The 20,872-nt window shown below is 39.6% G+C and overlaps 1 protein-coding gene across 6 annotated transcripts in view; it reads right to left on the bottom strand.

The window, feature by feature from the left end:
* The window catches only part of PHF6 (PHD finger protein 6), a 62,494-nt gene that overhangs the window by 3,115 nt on the left and 38,507 nt on the right, over positions 1–20,872 (bottom strand). For 2 of the 6 annotated variants that reach the window (XM_021079385.1, XM_021079381.1), the window contains exons 9-11: positions 18,972–19,105; positions 8,868–8,997; positions 5,381–8,539 (exon numbers count right to left, since the gene is read on the bottom strand). In XM_021079385.1, the coding sequence (XP_020935044.1) occupies positions 8,868–8,997; positions 18,972–19,105 (264 nt within the window). In that variant the 3' untranslated portion in view covers positions 5,381–8,539. Of the gene's footprint in view, positions 1–5,380; positions 8,998–18,971; positions 19,106–20,872 lie in introns of those variants that run through there. The other 4 variants (XM_021079386.1, XM_021079382.1, XM_021079383.1 and 1 more) reach the window with 3 other exon arrangements.

The following is a 20,872-nucleotide window of genomic DNA, read 5'->3' as shown; positions in this document are numbered from 1 at the left end:
TTAACCCACTGAGCGAGGCCAGGGATCAAACCCGGAACCTCATCTGTTCCTAGTCAGATTCGTTTCCACTGTGCCACGACGGGAACTCCAGCAACATGTTTTCTCTAACTCCTCTCTCTGTGCCCCCGCCCCCTGCCCCCCGCATACCTCATAGCTTCCCTAAGCTGTTTGGGTACCTGGGATGAGGAGAAATGCTTAAGAACAACTCTTCTAAGGGAGGTCCGGAAAGACTTGTATTTGAGGATAATGCCAAAATTCCAGCTCTCTGATCTGCAAACTTTCAGACACTGCTTATCTTCTGTGCTTGCTCTCTAACCGAGAACATACGAGACCAGGGTCCAAAGAGTTATTGCTTCCTGGTAATACTAAATCAATACTAAATATAGAACATAAGCCTATTGGGCTTACGGATCAGGAACATTTGAAAATAAGCCTGTGGGTTAAGTCGTCTGCCTAAACTCTGAAATGAAAATAACATCGTTTCCATGATCACGGCAGTTCAAAGTTACCAGAACAACTCTCTAATGTAGTCATCCTGTTTTGTCACCCCTCCTTAAAGACTTAATTATCTCATAAGCATATGGGAAAAAAAGGAAGGACACGTGGCCAAAGAAAAGGTTATTGGTAAAATATTTAAAAATTATCTTTGTAATGTTATATATCTGAGTTAAGTCTTTTTAAATAAAATAGTTGTTTGGTTACTATCATAAACACCTAATTAGCACAAAATGTGATTTTGAGAATTAGGAAAAAACTAGTTTTCATATGGCATCAATTCATCCTTGACTACATTCGACTTATTTTTTATTTAGAAGCTTTTTTTGTGTGTGTCTTTTTGCCATTTCTTGGGCCGCTCCCGCGGCATATGGAGGTTCCTGGGCTAGGGGTCCAATCGGAGCTGTAGCCGCCGGCCTACACCACAGCCACAGTAATGCAGGATCCAAGCCGCATCTGCGACCTACACCACAGCTCACGGCAACACTGGATCCTTAACCCACTGAGCAGGGCCAGGGATGGAACCCGGGCAACCTCATGGTTCCTAGTTGGATTCATTAACCACTGAGCCATGATGGGAACTCCCTATTTAGAAACTTTCTTGTTGATTGACCAGTAGAACTGAATATTCATGTTATTTTTATTCTTCATTTTTATTTTCATACATACAGGTATCTGTCACTTGAAATTTTTAAATAAAAATTTTTCTAGCAAATGATATGTATATCAAGTTAATTTTTCTTTTTCTTTCTTTTTTTTTTTTTTTTTGCTTTTTACGGCATACGGAGGTTCCCAGGCTAGGGGTCTAATCGGAGCTACAGTTGCCAGCCTAGGCCACAGCCACATCAGATCCGAACTGCATCTGCAACCTACACCACAGGTCATGGCAATGCCATATCCTTAACCCACTGAGGGAGGTCAGGAATCGAACCCACAGCCTCTTGGTTCCTAGTCAGAATCATTTCTGCTGTGCCACGATGGGAACTCAAGTCAATTTTTCTAGTTAGTCTTTCACTCATTTTGTTAGATTTTATTCATACAGGGACAAAATAACTAGTGGAAAAGTGGAAAGTTCAAATGATTTTATCTTATTTTTACATAATTGACCAGTGGGAAGACAGAGTCGTGATGTGGGGAGTAGGAACCATCACAACAGCTAAAGGTCAGAGGAATTCTTCAGCAAAACAATACCCGGTTCCTTCAAGTACACTGAACTGGGCTATATTTGACCCTGGACACACAGAGAAGTAGATCCATGTGGCAAAAATGAACAGCTCTGAGCAAGCTATTTATTTTCAGAAAGCAGAAGGGAAATGATTCAGCAATTACTACTGTTAATAATACATATGAAACAAAACCTTTTGACTTAATCTTTTCACACATGAAATATACTGCCCAGTGTCCCAAAGATAATTCACATTCCACTTTGAGATATAGTCTATCTGGTCCTTATAATAAAATCAAAACCCCACAGAATTTTCTAGAGAGCATGTATTTTTTTTTTAGAGGTACCATACCTTTTTTCATTAAAAAGCACTCCTTTGGAGCAGCAGAACAGGGGAGCCCAAGGCCTATGGGTGGACTTTTAAATAACTACATTTTTTTTTTTTGGTCTTTTAGGGCCTCATCTGCAGCATACGGAAGTTCCCAGGCTAGGGAATGAATGGGAGCTGCAGCTGCCGGCCTATACCATGGCCACAGCAATGTGGGACCTCATCTTCGGCCTACGTTGCAGCTCAGGGCAACGCCGGATCCTCAACCCACTGAATGAGGCCAGGGATCAAACCCAAGTCCTCATGGGTACTTAGTCAGGTTCATTACTGCTGAGCCACAATGGGAACTCCCAAACTACAAATGTTTTGGACAGCATTTTTTTTATCAAAACTCTATACAAACCCTTTACTCAGCAGTTCCGCTTCTGGAAATTTCAGAACATGAAGATATATACATGAGACTGGACAGAACAACTCCGGCTCATCCATACACTGTGATGCCATGTAGCTGCTAAACAGAATGTGAGGACTCTAACTGCGCTGATGACACCTTGTGGTGGTGTTCAAGCGAAAAAGACAAGGTGCAAAACTGTAGATACAGCATGAGCCTATTTATGCTTTAAAAAAAGTGTCGAAGTTGTATCTATACACAAGCATTTGGCAGAATACACATCAAATACTGGGAAGTAGGCTCGTGGAAAAGGGGTGGTTTTTACATTTTGCTTTATGTATCTGCATATTTCAATTTTGTACCATGGCTACATTTTTTTTTTCAATTGAGGTAAAGTTCACATAAACATAAAACTCAACTTTTAAAGCATATAATTCGTGGGTTTTAGTATATTCACAAAGTTGTGTAACCATCACCACTATTTAATTCCATATGTTTACACCACCCCAAAAGAAACTCTATGCCTGGGAGTTCCTATAGTGGCGCAGCAGTAACGAACCTGACTAGCATCCATGAGGATGCAGGTTCGATCCCTGGCCTCGCTCATGGGGTTACGGTCCGGCGTTGCCGTGAGCTGTGGGGTAGGTCACAGACACAGCTTGGATATGGCATTGCTGTTGCTGTGGCGTAGGCCGGCAGCTACAGCTCCGATTTGACTCCCAGTCCTGGAACTTGTATATGCCACGGGTACGGCCCTAAAAGACCAAAAAAAAAAAAAAAAAAAAAAAAAAGGAGAGAGAGAGAAACTCCATGCCTGTTCCCAGTTACTTCTCATTCCCCCTCCTTCCTGCTCCTGGGACCCACTCATCTGCATTCTGTCTCTATGAATCTGCCTCTTCTGGACATTTCCTATAAAGGGACTCCTACAATACGTGACCCTTTGTGTTGACTTCTTGGACTCTTCTTAGCTGGCTTCATCCATGTTGTAGCACACATCATTTCTTTTTACGGCCACATATGACTTTTATCCACACAAAATCTGGAAATAGCTCTGATTTTTAAAATAAACAAACTAAAAAACCTTATCCTTTTGTACAAATGACTTAATAGAAACTCAACAGCTATAAATCCAAAGTCCATGTTAAAGTACAGTCTACCTCTATTTCCCTGCTCCCAATGCTCCCTTGAACAGCTACTCTCTCAGGTCTCATTTAAAGGGTTGTCCCTTCAAAACATTTTTGTTTTCACATAAGTCTCTTTAGTAGGCTATTATCAGTCACAGAGCAGACCTAGTTAGCTCTCTGCCCAGCTGCACCTTCCCTATCTCTGCACCACTGCCTCCACCCCCAACACAAAAACACATTTCTAGCCTACAGAAGTACAGGCAAAGGTAGGATTTATATTCATGAATTTGCTATCTCTTGACAAAGACCCAGGTCTGGTTTGCTGACTGACTTTAAATCTTTTTTTTGGCCGCACCCACAGAATGTGGAAGTTCCCAGGCCAGGGATCAAACCCACGCAACAGCTGTGGCCCACGTTGCTGCAGTGACAACACTGGATCCTTAACCACAACAGAACTCCTAGTGGACTGACCAGTAGGCTGACTACATACAGAATCTGTCTGCTACAGTAGAACGAGTTAAAATGCTATCGCTAACTTTCACGGTAACTGATATAGTTTTCATCTTCTGAATAAAAATCAAGAGTACATTTTTGCTTTGTCCTTAATGTCCAGTTACCTCCATATCTGAACAAGGCAACACTGATTGATACATAAAGCAGCACTGTCTCAGGGACTGAGTTTTTCCCTTAAAAACTATGGACCGGCCATTTGCTGGCCAAAGAATTATCCTAGGAAATTCTATGACATTTATGCTTTGGAATGACCTAAGCAATTGCTGATGACTGCAAATGAAAAAGGAAAACAAACCCCAAAACACCCCAGTCCCAAAACCCAGCTGTCAGCAGTTTCAATTAGCTAAAGAAAACCACATAACTCTCTTCTCCATATTTTTGGGTAATTAAAATGAAACTAAGTAATGGATTTTGAACACACACGCACACACACACACACACACACACACACACACCAAGCACAACTAGGAAACATTTGCAAGAAAGCACACGGTCCTATTGCAATAGCGTTAATCAGAACTTCTTACTTGATTTAGTTTTCCTCTTGAGTAGGAATGCAGGAATGCAGCTTAGGAATTGTATGTATGAAAAGAGTATATTCTATCAATTAAAACTTTGATTTCTGCCTTGGATAGGACCCTCTCAATATATGAGCACTATTGCTAGAAGTAAGCTAAGCACAGAAAAGGGAGTAAGTACACTGGAATGGTTAAGGTGGAACACCTCTATGACAAGGACATTAATCCTGCACCCTTATTAGCAATCAGATAAACTGTACTTGGAGTTTTCGGTTTTTTAAATTAAAAAAATTTTTTTTGCCATTTCTTGGGCTGCTCTCGCGGCACATGGAGGGTCCCAGGCTAGGGGTCCAATCGGAGCTGTAGCCGCCAGCCTGAGCCAGAGCCACAGCAACGCGGGATCCAAGCCGCGTCTGCAACCTACACCACAGCTCACGGCAACGCACGATCCTTAACCCACTGAGCAAGGCCAGGGAGCGAACCCGCAACCTCATGGTTCCTAGTTGGATGCGTTAACCACTGCGCCATGACGGGAACTCCTGTTGTTGTTTTTTTTTAAAATTACCTTCTAACTAGGTTCCAGAGGAAGAACCAAGATGTAATGCAGTTCTACCATGCTTGAAAGATTGCTGTTTCTCTCCATGATAAAAATCTTTATGTGTGAAACTTTGGACTAAACTCAAATTCACATCTTTCTCTGTCTCATACCTGTTTAATGACAAAGTTATTAAACAAACTAGGCATTTCACCTTGAAATAAGAACGAGACTAAAAGGAACATAATACTGCTGCTGTTACAAATAAGCTTCATCATACCGTTGCACAAAAAAAGACATAAATACAAACATGAAAGTCATAACTCATTTATTGAATGAATAGTATATGCAAGAATACCAATAAAAGGAAACTAATACTACAAACTACAATTTTGAAAATAAAGCCAATATAACAGGAACAAAATATACATAACATGAGAGGAATGTTTGATTTTGACCCATAATGCATTCCTTATCTTTACAATTACCCTAAATGTCTGTTAGAACAAAACTGTATACCTTGGTCTAACTTTAGTGCTTTTTAAAAAAGCAACAACATTCTAGAACACTTTTCTTTTTCTTTGAGATATTTAAGATTCACACATTTGTTCAAGTACATAGATTCTGATTCAACAGTAGATCTACATATCTTGTTATTCTCTTAATATCTTGAGTAGCATGTACTCCTGAGCAAGTACTATCTGAAATTCTAAAACTGCTGATCCTTGAAATAAAACGTATTTCAGTTGTGGGTTTTTAATAAATTGAGATGAAAGTAAAACTCACCCCTCCCCTCCCCCCTCCCCCCAGGAACAAAGAGCTCTTATTAAAGTATAGAAACTCAAGTCTATCTTTCTACTCTAAAGAACATTTCTTACTAACATTTCTGGTAAGGCAATAAATGCTCCAGAATAATCTTCAATATACGCTTGCAAAGATTACACTGTTTAATATCAATAACAAAAACAAAACAAAAAAAGGGGAAAAAGAAAAAGGGAAAAAAAGAACAGACGCTTCAAAATTTCAAGCTAAAATGCGTAAAAGACAGTCATGGCAGTATTTTTTGAAATGATGTAAAATGTTATATACTTAGCAAATAATGTCATGCTTATTAAAACTACAGTTAAGGACTTAAGAGATGAACAGTAAATACACTGCTGAGGTCCATTTTGCTAAATATTCATACCACAATGTAATTACTACCCAGAAGATGATGATGCTACTCGGGAACATAAGTACTGTACAATTTTTACATTGTAAGGCACTTTTACTCAGCATGTGACGAAAACATGGAGAGAGAATCAAAATATTGGAGGTTTACAACCAAAGGTGATTTTTCATGTGACTTCAATTTACATTTCAATTTTTAATGAAAGACTGTTTAGCCAATCACACCACAGTGAGAAAAATAGGTAGCCAGCCACTTCTCTAGCCAACCAAATGGTAAAGTGCTATTCTGGTTGCTAGTGGCAGAGAAAGGGTTGAAGAAACCCATACAAAGTCATACACTTTATTACATAACAAATCCGTCAACTGACAGTTATAGTATTTGAAGTCCGTTACATGACTATTGACTGGCCATTATTACCCTGGCACCTTCCATTTTTCCGAAAAACATCGTTACAGTAGTTGTCCAAAAATGAAGGTGCTCTATTATTCCATGGGTAAGTCTATGGCACACAATGTAAAAGTGATCTAGACACAGTGATTCAAAGATTTAAACTAACGGGTTTCAAGCTGTTGTAAGGAAATAAAGTACAGATCCTTTGGGAAAAGTCACATAGCTTGGTAAACAAACATCTAGATCTGTCGTTGCACTTCAAGTCATGGTGAATTTTGAAAATTCATCACATACACACACAAAAAATCCAATGGTATATTTAGAGCAAAAAGAGAAAAACATATAGGGCAAACCACTACTAAAGCTAGTTTCCTTCTAAAAATAATCAAAGATGGTTAAAATAAAGCAATCATCAAGTCCCTTGATTTAAGTAAATGTGTGAATACACACTTGACAAATGTGACTTTAAGGGACGAGCAGTTAAAAAAAATCAGTCATTAAGCACAGTGTAATTTTCCACCTGTTACATTTTTAAAATGCTTTTCCATAAGCTGCAGAATGTCAATGTACAGTCAAGTTAACATGTTATGTCTTGTTTGCTAATTTGCTTTTATGTGGTAGGTTAACTCATAATTCAGACATCAGAATCCCTACCCTTGATATTGAGGTGCTATGGCAACATCAGGCAGAACACAACTAACGTTTTTTGGTTTTGCCATAAAGAAATATATAAATGTGCTTCAGCAGGTAAGTGGAAGAAAGTATCACTAGCTAGAAATGCCAGTGTGAAAATCCTTTCTAAAAAGCTGGGTTCTTAGGCTTTGAGAAACAATTCGGATGATCAATAAAACAACACCAAACCCTACCAGAAGAGAAACAGGGCACAGAAGTCTATTTTATAGATAAGCAAAGCAATGAATGAAAACATCAACAATATTAAATAAAGTTTCTAAAATAGTGGTCACGAAATTAAAAATAAATACTGTTTTATGCAAAGACTGTTTTTTTTTTTTTTTAACTTCTACAGCACATGAGACCTCCATACATACTTTGGGCCAATACATGAAGTGTTCCACAACAACACGGCACTTGAGAGGAACGGGGTTCAGACATGGTGGCTAAAGTCCTCAGTAAGTGGTAACCCTTTCAATCTTAAAGAGGTTTAATTTGCTGTTGCCAAATATTAATTTACTCTTGAAAGGATCCAATCATTTTGCTAGAAGCTCTTTGTATGACATGAAAAGAGAAGAGGTGTACTGTCAAGAGAATTTTGGCATAAGCACTGGAGCTCATAGCTTATAATCACCAGTTGCCCGAGTCCATGCTGGTCAGTGAGAACAGCTTTAACACGAACCAAACGAAAAGCTTTAGCACACTTCTTGGGAGAGATGTTTAGCATGTGCTATTAAAGCCAAGAGAAAAAGAAGGTTCTCTTCATTTCTAGCCTCCATTACTTGAGTGTGGGAAAAAAATTTCACAAATTCCTATGTGTTGCCACCAGAGGCAGGTTTGCACTGTAAAGTGAAATTTGCTTATGCTTTCCCTTGAGTACGAATTCACTAAACAAACTTAGACACTCTATAAACAGTAGAACTTTGTTCAGTCCAGAAATATAGCTTACTTCATTTCAATGTCTGCTTTAACTGATGACACTATACACAGGGTTAATAGTGTTTCAATTGCTTCCCAGAAACTGCAAACTACAGCTACGTAATATCAACATGTCAAACTCTGCCATCTAGTGAAGGCTCATAAAACAAACAAGATGTTTTTAGGCAGTTCAATGAAGGATCTAAGAGTTGGGCAGTAAAAAGTTACAAACCCTTTTTGATTTTAGAAAACAGTGAAAAAAGAATAGTAGTTATGGATGTCTTATTCATTCCCAGTTTTCTAACTCTGTCCCATGAACCTGTTTAAAAGATGATAAAAAAATGTAAAATATGATGCTTGAGCGGAACATAATAAATATAATGTCATCGAGGAGCGAGAATATCTTACTGGTCTGACATTACGACTACATTTATTGATAAAGTGGATAGCTTGTTTTTACTGCTACAAAATCAGCTAGTTAAAAAAAGAAAAAACTATGCAAGCCTACATGTCCTCAGCATTCTAGTAACATGCTTAACTAAACATAAGAGCATTAAAAAAATCATACTGCAGATCATTACCTCAATATATACTTATCAGTATGTACTGTATCCTGATAACAGAGCCAATATAATTAACTTTCATACCTAGTTTCCATTAAGTTGCTGCTGAGTTAGTTGTTGCTGATCAGTTTCTACTTTTCCCCGGCTTTTACTCTCTCGTTCCTCATCTTCTTCATCTCTCTCATCATTTCCACTATGGTTTTTACAATATAGTCTATGATGAAAGATAAAAAACTCAAAGTGTTTTGCCATTGCTCATGAGAATACATTTATGTCATGAGGGAATGAGGTTGATGCCCATTTAAAACATAGGTTTCCTCATCCACACTTAAAAAACACTCCACAATTAGCTACACGTCCATTTCTATCTAAAAGACAGCAAGGAAAGCACTATAAATGAGATAATAAAAGTTCACCTGAAATAAAACCTCTGGTTTAGGATCAAAGTTAAGTTACTACATATGCCCAAATATAAGGCAATTCTTCACTTTGCCCAATGAGATTAAAAAAAGTTTTCGGCCAACATGAAAATATCAACTTTCAGGTATACACATGAAATAAATTCTAGGTTTCATATACGTAACATAAAAAGCACATTTTGGGAAAGGATACAAATTCTATATATACTGCTGCTTTCTGCTCACATTTCCTGAAACAACTGTGGGTTTTTCTGTTTGTTTGTTTTTTGCTTTTTACGGCCACACCCACAGCATATGGAGGTTCCCAGGCTAGGGGTCAGGTCGGAGCTGTAGGTGCCGGCCTACACCACAGCCACAGCAACTCAGGATCCAAGCCGCATCTGCGACCTACACCACAGCTCATGGCAACGCTAAATCCCTAACCCACTGAGCAAGGCCAGGGTGAACCCGTGTCCTCATGGATACTAGTCAGGTTTGTTTACCACTGAGCCATGACGGGAACTCCATCATGGAACAATTTTACCCAAACTCTTCAAGTGCCTTTTCATCATTAGCCTCCTGGCCTTCACTAGAACACCTTTATGGGGCACCTAACAGCTTTCCAGGCACTGCATTTAGCTACATCTGTCATGATGTAGACTGGTTCCTCCAGTTTTTGCCCCTATGACACTTTCTGGGAAGAGAACATACACCTTCTCAACTACACCACATTCTGGATTTTTCTTACTGTGGTAATGTTTTATTTTGCTTTCTCTCACCCTTTATTTCCTATAAGCTAGAAATAAGGTCTAAGGGCTTGGTTAACTTTAGGTTCAACCTTGCTTTGTTAGTCCAGGATGCTCTGCGGGTAATTCTGCATACTTTGGGAGGCGTGTAATTTTAGAAAGTTCTGCTATGAGTGATGCTGTCTTCGTTTGGTTAAGGTGGTAGTGATGGCCAGATTCCTGCATTTTAAGGGTAGGTTTTCCCTCTTTGAAATTAGCAAGTTATCTCTGGAGCGATACTCTGACATCATGCTATTCCAACAACCTTTATTTGGGTAAACACACTATACATTTGACATTCATTGTTTTTAACGAAAACAGCTATGCAGGTGATTTTGAACAAAGGATCAGGCCACTTTACTGTATCTGCACCAATGTATTTTTTATAGTTAACCACCCCCACCATATTTGAAGAAAGGTGGGAGCGGATCTGAGCTCAGTTTTAGGTCAATTATACACAAGATGACAAGATGGAACGATGCTTAAAAAATGTTCAGTGAATGCCCTCTTGTGGTCAGCGATGGATAAAAGATGACCACGTAAGAATTCATCTACCACAAGTGATAGATGAAAGTTTAATATGAAAGTTTTTAACAAGTGGGACTGGGGGGGCAACCGTAACAACTGACATCCAACCTAGTTTTGCTCTTTTTTTTTTTTTTTGGCTGTGCCTGTGGCATGCAGAAGTTCCCAGGTCAGGGATTGAATCAGCACCACAGCAGTGATCTGAGCCATAGCTGTGATAACACCAGCTCCTTAACTCACTGAGCCACCAGGGAACTACTGAATCATCCTTTTTTATTTTCAATAATTTTCAAAGAACTATGGAGAATTTCTACTTTTTAAAAGCTGCACATTGGAAAGCATTTTTAAAATCATTAGTTCAAATGTCAAGAATAAGACGTCTATATAGTGTACACATGAAGTATATTCCTCCCAAATATAACCTAAACAGAAGTAAGCCTTTGAACCGACTTATAAATTACAGGAGTAGAGAAACGAAGTAAACGACAATCATGGAAAAGCAAATAGATAAATCTAGAATATGGGACTTTTACAGGACAACTTATCAGGGTTCTTCAACAAGTAGGGGCAAAGGCAGGGGTGCTCTATGTTGAGAGAGATTTAAGAGACATCCACTAAATGCAATGTAAGGACCTTGTATGCATTGAGATTTGAACAAATTAAGTCTAAAAAGGTATTTTCAAGTCAATTACGGAAATGTGAAAGTTGACTAGGTAGGAGATGATACTGTTAATTTTATAAGGTGTGATGATGACATAGTGATACCAAAGTACTAAGGATAAAGTGATAGGAGACAGATTTGGGATTCTGCTCTAACATGCCTTAGAAAGAAAAAAAAAAAAATACATGAAACAAGCGTGGCAATAATTTGGTACCTGCTGAGATGGGGAGTTGCTACATTCTTCTATTTTTGTGTTTATTTATTTACCTATTTGTTTATTTATTTGTTTTTGGCCACTCCCACAGCATATGGAAGTTCCCAGGGCAGGGATCGAATCCTAGCCACAGCTGCAACCTATACCACAGCTGTGGCAGCGTTGGGTCCTTGACCCACTGTGCCACAGCAGCAACTCCTTTGCATATACTTTTAGAAATTTTTATAGCAAAGTTTTATCTAAAAGGATGGACCCTTTCTTGTTAGAACAAATTTTAATCTTTTCATTAGATCATTTTTCACTTAAGGACTGTTTCCCATAGACCTATTAAGTGTCTTTCACCAGTCTGGACACCAACAGCTACAGGTGTCGATTAGTCAAACAAGATCCCTGCTGTCATAGAACTTACCATTTTTATGGTGGGAGACTGACATTTTAGAAAAACACATATTTAAATAGTTTAGAAATATAATAAACACAACAAAATAGGATAAACAGAATCACTATATAATCTTCCCTTGACTTTTAAATATGAATACATTCAGGATCCAGAAAGGGTTGGTAAAAAAAGAAAGCAAGTTACATGTAGGAGGGAAGGAAGCCACTTCATTCAGAAATATTCCTCCTTCCAAAAAAAATAAAATAAAAATAAAAATTAAGAGTTCTCTTGTGGCACAGCAGGTTAAGGATTCAGCACTGTCACTGCAGCAGCTCAGGTTGCTGCTATGGTGTGGGTTCCATCCCTGGCCTGGCAACTTCTGCATGCCACAGATGTGGCCAAAAAAAAGAGAAAGAGAGAGAGAGAGAAACTCCTCCTTGCATTTCCTCCTATTTGTCCATTCTTCTCTCCCCAAACTACTTGTTATGGACTCTCATTTGAACTCAATGGTCTCTATGAAAAAGTGTGGAATCTACCTTCTAAGCAGATTTTAGAAACAAATCTCAATGTGAAAAATAAAAAAAGCATTTCAAATCATGGATCCCAGTCCGAATATTTTTGTTTAGAGAGAGATGATGACTGCAACATGGTTTTCTAATAGCTAAAAAATAAAAACTATCTAAATGTCTTAAAAAGCTCAATTAAGCAAACATGCCCATACAACGGAATACTATGCAACCATTAAAATGGTGATATACAACAATGTCAGAAAAAAATGATTCAAGATATAGTTAAGTGGAAAACAGGCTATAAAACAGTATATATAACGGAGTTCTCATTACATCTCAGTGGTAATGAACCCGACTAGTATCCATGAGGATGTGGGTTCAGGCCCTGGCCCCACTCAGTGGGTTAAGGATCTGGTTTTGCCTTGAGCTGTGGTGTAGATCACAGACATGGCTCGGATCTGGTGATGCTGTGGCTGAGGTGCAGGACAGCAGCTGTAGCTCTGATTAGACCCCTAGACTGGGAACTTGCATGTGCCATGAGTGCAGCCCTAAAAAGAAAAAATGTATATAAAAAAAGTATATATATATATGAAAGTTTTGTTTTTTATAAATGTACGCACATATACAATCATATAAATGTCTAAAAGAAAATATTCCAAAAGATTTAAAGTTATTTCAGGTGGTAGAATTGTAAGTTGACACTAAATTTTATTTTTCTTATCTATAGTTTCCATTTTTTCCCAAAATGAAAATGGACAACTATTGCAATAAGAATATCTAAATAAAACTAAAATTTAAGTACAATAATTCTCCACATACCTAATTTTAAATGTTTTAAATGGGCCTGTTATTTTAAAGTATTATTTGCTACTTTAAAAATAATGTATTGCTCATGAATTATATAAAGGAGAATATAAGATTGCCTTTCCAACCCATGCCTCGAATGAGAGATGACAACTGTTAAGTTTGCTGACTATACTCCTAGAAAATTTTCTATCTATAAAAAACATACACATATCTTATATACATGTGTGTGCCTGTGTACTTTTTATATGCTGGAATAGAATTACACGTTTTTCCCCTGACTCTATTATGGAAATACCTCTCCACAACTCTAAACATGGGTCTATTTCATTCTTTAACTGCTGCACAGTACTCCACCAAATGCACGTCCGTACTGAAATTTATTAAGTCTCCTGATGGAATCCTGGTTTTCCTTTTCTTTCTTCCTTTCTGCTATTGTGGTGAAAAGTTAAAAACTTTTTCCCCTTCTGCATGAGAATTTTACCTTTGGTTAACTATTTAGCTCTGTCCCCCAGGCAACTTAACAAAAATTGGTGTCAACTATTTCACTGATCTGTTACCCCCCAACTGGTAGACTGTATCTAGACTGGGAAAAATATGAATATTCTGATAAGAAGCTTTATCTTTGGTCCTCTTTCAGTGTGGTGTAATCTGAAAATTATCTATGCCTATGTAACCATATTATAAGAGAGGTTGACTCAGATGGGGTTTGAGGCTTGTACCCAATGTGAATCCTATCCTACTCGACCTGAGCTGTAGTGCTGCACTGACTGCTGCAAGGATGCTCATAGAAGAGGAAGAGTGGATGTCACCCTGCTGGCGAGCTGTAGTTCCTGTCTGCATCCTTCCTCAGTAGACTGATGTCATCTGGGGTAATCCTGTTAGTTTGAAGTAGAGTTGAGTCTAAGAGGATGCTCTGGGGGGGCGGCTGCTGCAGCTATCATTAACGGTAATGCAATGAAACTTCTTGCATAGATATCTCTGAACTGTTGTCTGCTCAATCTCTACAAGCAAATGAGTAGCAAAATATATACATTATTTTAAGGTTTTGGTCTCAAATGCAAAACTGCTTTCCTAAAAAGTTGTACCCATTTATTGGAGTTTCCACTCTGGTGCAACAGGATCAGTGCTATCTCTGGAGCACTGAGATGCAGGTTGATCCCCGGCCCAGCATAGTGGGCTAAGGATCCAATATTGCCACAGCAGTAGTGTAGGTCGCAACTGCGGCTTGGATCTGATCCCTGGGCCGGGAACTCCATGTGCCCAGGGGCGGCCAAAAAAGAAAAAAAAAGTTGTACCCATACATTGTATTCATCTTAACATGGAATGAGAATGCCTGTGTCTCAAAAACCTAGCCAACATTAGATAATAAATCCTATTCATCTTTGCCCAAAACTGGTAAGACCTTGTTTTAATTTGTATTCACTTCATTACTAGGAAGGTTGAACAGTTTTTCACATGCTTATAACCAGTGGCTATTTCCTCTATACATTGCCTGCTCATGTCCTTCGCTCATTTTTCAAATTGGGTTGTGATCTTCTTAATGATTTGGAGTTCTCTTTATGTAGTCTAACTTTAATGTACTCAAATGAAAGTTCTGAGTTTCCTACCATGTTTAATTAGAATGGCCTTCTAGACGCAAGACTGTTTTCTAATGGAGAGGCAATCGCATAGACATCAGGTACTGAATCGATCTATTGTCTTCACAGATATATACATGGATCTATCTTCTGTGATCTTTGTCACTGGGCCAGGATCATACTGTGTTATTACTCTTCAATCAGCTTTGATATCTAACAGAAGATTTCTCCTTAATCAAATTAAAATTTTTCTTGGCTTGATGTGATAAAACCAGTTGGCTACCTCAATATCTATTTTCTCCCTTCCCCTCAGTTGTACTGAACCATATATATATTTTTTAATGTTTTTCTTTTTTGGCCACCCTGCAGCATATGGAGCTCCTGGACCAGGGATCAGATCCGAGGCGCAGCTGTGGCAATGCCAGATCCTTTAACCCACTGTACCGGGTTGAGGACTGAACCTGCATCCTGGCACTGCAGAAATGCTCCCAATCCTGTTGCACCATAGCAGGAACTCCTGAACCACATTTTATTTGGCTAGCACTGTGTCCACTAAGAGTGCATTTCCCAGCTTCCTTTGGATGTGTGACTAAATTCTGGCAAATCAGATGCTGAGCAGGAGTGTGTATGGAATTTTCAGGAAGGCTGACTAAAGCCCCTGACTCAGCTGGAGGAAGAGCTATTTTGTCCTTACATCTTCCTTTGCCCCTGCTTCCTCCTACATCCGATGGAAGGACAACCCAAGGAGGAGAGAGCAGAAAGACGCTCATGGGGCCCCTGATAACACTGAAATGCTGCCACCACAACTGCACCGCTTTCATCTGGAAGTCTTTTAGGGGAGAAACAAACTTCTATCTTGTTAAGCCTTTTCTTTTTCCTTTTCTTTTTTTTTCCTTTCAGGGCTGCACCTACAGCATATAAAAGTTCCCAGACTAGGGGTCAAATTGGAGCTGCAGCTGCCAGCCTACACCACAGCCACAGCAATGCTGGATCCGAGTCGAATCTGCAACCTACACCAAAGCTTGTGGCAATGCCAGATCCTTAACCAAGGATCAAACCTGAATCCTCAAAGACGCTACATCAGGTTCTTAGCCCACTGAGGCACAGTGGGAATTCCCTATTTAAGCTTTTATTTCTTTTCCTGTTACATAGGTAACTTAATCATTACCAATAGATAATAATACCACATTTACTTCTTTGGATAAAACTGTCAAAAGTTGGATTTCATTAAAATTATATTCAACATATAGATTTATTTGGGGAGAAGAGGTATCTTTCAAAGTTGAGTGTATCAAAGAACATAATATATTTCGTCATTCATTGGGGTCCTGTGTAAGATGCTATTTATTTATTTATTTGTTTATTTATTTTTATCTATTTGTCTTTTCTAAGGCTGCACCTGTGACATATGGAGGTTCCCAGGCTAGGGGTCCAATCGGAGCTATAGCCACTGACCTACACCACAGTGACAGCAATGCATGATCCAAGCTGCATCTGCAACCTACACAACTCACAGCAATGCTAGATCCTCAACCCACTGAGCTAGGCCAGGGATCGAACCTGCAACCCCACGGTTCCCAGTCTGACTCGTTAAGCACTGAGCCACAACAGGAACTCCAAGATGCTATTTTTTTTTAAAAAAAGGTTCACTCTTGGTTATGTGTGGGGAGTGAGAGTGGGTAGACACTTCTTTACATTTTCTAACTAGTTACTTCTGGAATTGTTTTTAAAAATTCATCTCATATTCAGCAGCCTTAATGAGCTCTTATAAATTTTAATAAGTTCAGGGTTAATTTCTTGGGATTTTCTTGGCAGACAATGATATCAATAAATACTCTTCTCCTTCACAATATTTACTATACATCTTCCTTCCTTCTCTTGTTGCACCGGCCACATCCTCCAGAAGACCAGTGAAAGTCACCTTGGTAGCTGGCAAGCTTGTCTGGTTCCTGAGCTGAATGGAAGTGTCCTGATAGAGTGGCGCTCAGGCTCTCAATTAGAGATGAATACGACAGTCACCTGGGGAGTCATCAAAATAGATGGTCTGGGCCTCAACCTACACAATTTCAAGCTGAGGGTAGGGCTCGGGCATGAACATTTCTAAAGAGGGCTCTATCCACCTCCGGGCCATTCTGAGGCTCAGCTCTGGTTAAGAACCAGGTCCATTTACTTTAATACTAAATAAACTACTGTTTTCTTTCTCTTTAACACTCTTACTAAGACTCCTAGCTTAACACGAGCACTCTTGCTACCTTACTTTAAAATACAGAAATGGGAGCTCCCGTCATGGCGCAGCAGAAACGAATCCGAGTAGGAACCATCCCTGGGTTCGATCCCTGGCCTCGCTCAGTGGGTTAAGGATCTGGTGTTGCTGTGAGCTGTGGTGTAGATCGCAGAGGTGGCTTGGATCTGGCTGTGGTGTAGGCCGGCAGCCACCACTCCGATTCGACCCCTAGCCTGGGAACCTTCATGTGCCGCGGGTGCGGCCCTAAAAAGGACAAAAAAAGGAACAACAACAAAAAAATTCAGAAATCGATGCTGAATGATATCAAATGTCTTTCACTATCCACTAGGTTCCCTTTTATGGACGTTCCTGGGCCAGGGATTGAATCTGAGCTGGAGCTGAGACCTATGCCACAGCTGCAGCAATGCTGGATCCTTAACCCACTGTGCCAGGCCAGGGATCGAACCGGTGCCTCCACAGAGATAAGCCAGATCATTAATCCACTGCAGCACAGTAAGAACTCCAACATACTTCCTAATTTTGAATAGCCTTTAAATTGTTAGAATACAGCAATGAATTTGATTTTCTAATATTTTATTTAGGATTTTGGTATATAATATTAATAATAAGATTGTTATAGTTCTACAATTTTTGTTGTTAAATGCTATCTTTGTCAGGTTTGGTGTCTCAAATATGCAAGTGTTACAGAACGAACCAAGAAGTTGTCCATCTTTTGCTCTGTGCTAGACCTCTTTAATGCTGGAATTACCTGTTCCTTAAAGGCTCGCTGGAACTCACTTGAAAAACATGTGCCTTTACTATTAAGCAAAGTTTGGCCAATTTTATAACAGAGCATTAGCACCTCATGCGGTCATGCAAATCAGTTGGTGACTGCTTTGTACATGGAATAGTAGACCCTGAGTCATTAGTTTATTGCATCCTGGGAATGTAAGAGCAAGAAAGTGCTTTACAACCTGCAAAGGCAAACCCAATATTCAGGGATCCCTACCAACTCATTCTCCATTCCATTAAACAGAGGGAACCAGAAGTTCCTGTCATGGCTCAGCAAAAATGAATCTGACTGGTATCCATGAAGACACAGGTTCAATCCCTGGTCTTGCTCAGTGGGTTAAGGATCCAGCGTTGCCGTAAGCTGTGGTGTAGGTCGCAGACGTGTCTCGGATCCCGAGTTGCTGTGGCTGTGGTGTAGACCGGCAGCTACAGCTCCGATTTGACCCCTAGCCTGGAAACCTCCATATGCTGTGGGTGTGGCCCTAAAAAGACAAGACAAAAACAAAAACAAAAAAACAAAAAGAACCATTTCAGATTCACACTGGCACCCACTAGCCTAACGCAGCACAGCTAAGTGGAAGGCCATAAAAAAAGAAGGTAACACGTAATCCCAAATCTCCCAGTCTTACTCTTTCAGTCTTGCAAGTATATCTCTCTGTCTTCATGACTACATTCTGTTCTAAGCTACCGACAATTCTCACTTGAACTCTCAGCAGTAGCCTCCTAACCGGTCCCCCCTGCCCCCGCCCCATCCCATCTGCACCTTTGTTTCCGGCCCACCTCAGGGCCTTGTACACACTAGTCTCTTGGTCTAAAACACCTTCCCAACACCTGCATTCACGTCACCCTTCATTTCTCAGCTCAAGCACTATGTCTTTAAGGAAATGCCTAAACATTTCCCCTCTACAGACTGGTTTAGCTCCTCCTTGTTACATGCTCTCTCAGGGCTCTGTCACAGATCTTTCATAGCACCTCCAAAGTCAGTGATTGTATATTTACATATGTGGCCATTTAATTGAGCTGACTCTCCCACTAGACTGTAAGCTTTCATGAGGACACAGTCTCTGTTTGTTTTGAGCACCGTTCAATGCCCAGCCCCTAGCACAATGCCTGGCACTCAGGAATGGATGCTAATCCAGGGATGTACAGGCAGAGGAAAATGGCAATTACAGTTCCCATGTCTTACACAGAGTCCTCAGCATTCTGCGCTTGGCTAAACACCATCTAAGAACAGTGAGCAAGTAAACTAACGTCATATATTTAAGAGCAGCTACTTACTGACAAGTTTAGGAACATGGATAATTGTGGTTCTCTTACTTGTAAATTCCTCGTGACATATTTTCAATGTATTTAGCTTTGTCTTGTACTCCACAGTGGTAATGGTAAGTCTTCACACAGGCTTTTATTTCACATCCAATAGTAGCACCGGGCTGACTGCAAAGTGTACATTTCTGTTCAAGGGAAGAGAAAGAATAATCATTAGCAGTATTTCCAAGTTTACGTAATCTTATTCTTCTATTTTAGCCATATCTCAGCCAAATATTCCACTTTACAAAGAAAACAGCCAGTTTTTCTCTTGAAAAAGAGTACACTGAACTTATTATATAACATCTATATTAAGTAATGCTGCAATTTAAATCATACTTTGAAACTTTCTAAGTCACACCTAATGTTTCATTATTTAATTGCACCAGCCATCAGAGATCTGACATGTAAACATAAAGAGAACACTTCTTATTACTGCCGAACACACAAAAAAGATGATAGTCTATATTTTAGTGGTTGGCTTCTTTTCCTCTCTGGTATCAGTTCCTTTCCTATTACAACCAGGGACAAGAAAGAGAAGGTAGGAAAGCAATTCCCTTCAGGGAGGGATTGCTAACCAGTAGGCAAAAGGGCAGAAGGAGACTAAAGGGGCTGCAATCTTTTCAAGACTTAAAAGTGGTTTTTGACAAAGGGGTTTCATAGTCAAATAAGTTTTTGAGAAATGCCAGTTTTAAACAGATTTTTGATGGCAGAACTTCTGATAGCCTTTGCTCCATGAAGGAGGGTATAGTAAACAGTTCCCAAGTTTACTGAACTCCAGATGCCCTTTTCATTTTGGAGCAGCGGAAGAGGATCCTGGGGGACTGATTTCCTTTGGAGCACACTTGGGGAGATGCTAGGTTAGTGTTTATGCTAACATATCACAGTGCACAGGTAAGGAAGTTGATCAAGAAAATGGAATTGGAGTTCCCAGTTGTGGCTCAGTGGTTAACCAATCCAACTAGGAACCATGGGGTTTCGGGTTCGATCCCTGGCCTTGCTCAGTGGGTTAAGGATCCGGCGTTGCCATGAGCTGTGGTGTAGGTTGAAGACTCGACTGGGATCCAGAGTTGCTGTGCTGTGGTGTAGGCTGGTGGCTACAGCTCTGATTCGACCCCTAGATTGGGAACCTCCATATGCTGAGGGAGCGGCCCTAGAAAAGGCAAAAAGACAAAAAAAAAAAAAAGAAAAGAAAAAAGAAAACAGAATTGCTATCCTAGTGACCTATTTGGACTTTAGCTGTCTGACACAGCATTGCTCTACGTGACATGATCAAGTGCTTTTTTTTTTCTTTTTTCTATTTAAAGGAGTTTCATTTTTAACAGAGTATCAAGAAACCGAAATGGATTTAAATGAAACAGATGACATCAATATCTTTCTATTTTCAAAAATGCAGTTCCACAAGGAAAGGGTCATTTCTAATGGATTCAGACAAAGATCAGCAATGTCTGAAACCACGAGATGAAAGCTCAACAGGGAACTTCACAACGGAGGGGTCAGACTCACCACCTGAACCCAAGGATCAGACATAATGACCTGTCTCATGTGACAAAATATGGATGACAGACTTCCACCTGTGAAGTATTCTTACCCTCAAAATGTTGAAAATGAATCTAATCAAGCCTTTACATCTACCTTACGCTTTAAAAGAAAACCTGGCAGACAGCGGGACAAGTTAAACGGCATCATGAAAAAGCAAACAGACAAGACAGGTAGGATATTCTACAGGACAATTAAGTCATTTTCTTCAACAAGTCAATGGCACACAACACAACAAAACAGAAACAACAAAGACAGGGAAGAGGGAGTGCCCTAGATTATTTAAGGGATATATAACCACCAAATGTAATGTGTGAACCTCCTCTGAGTCACACAAACCAACTTAAAAAATATAGTTTTCAGATAATTGGCGT

This window comes from Sus scrofa, chromosome X (genome assembly GCF_000003025.6).
Source record: "Sus scrofa isolate TJ Tabasco breed Duroc chromosome X, Sscrofa11.1, whole genome shotgun sequence".
Classification (NCBI taxonomy): Eukaryota; Metazoa; Chordata; class Mammalia; order Artiodactyla; family Suidae; genus Sus; species Sus scrofa.
This window is presented reverse-complemented; position numbering and strand designations above follow the sequence as displayed.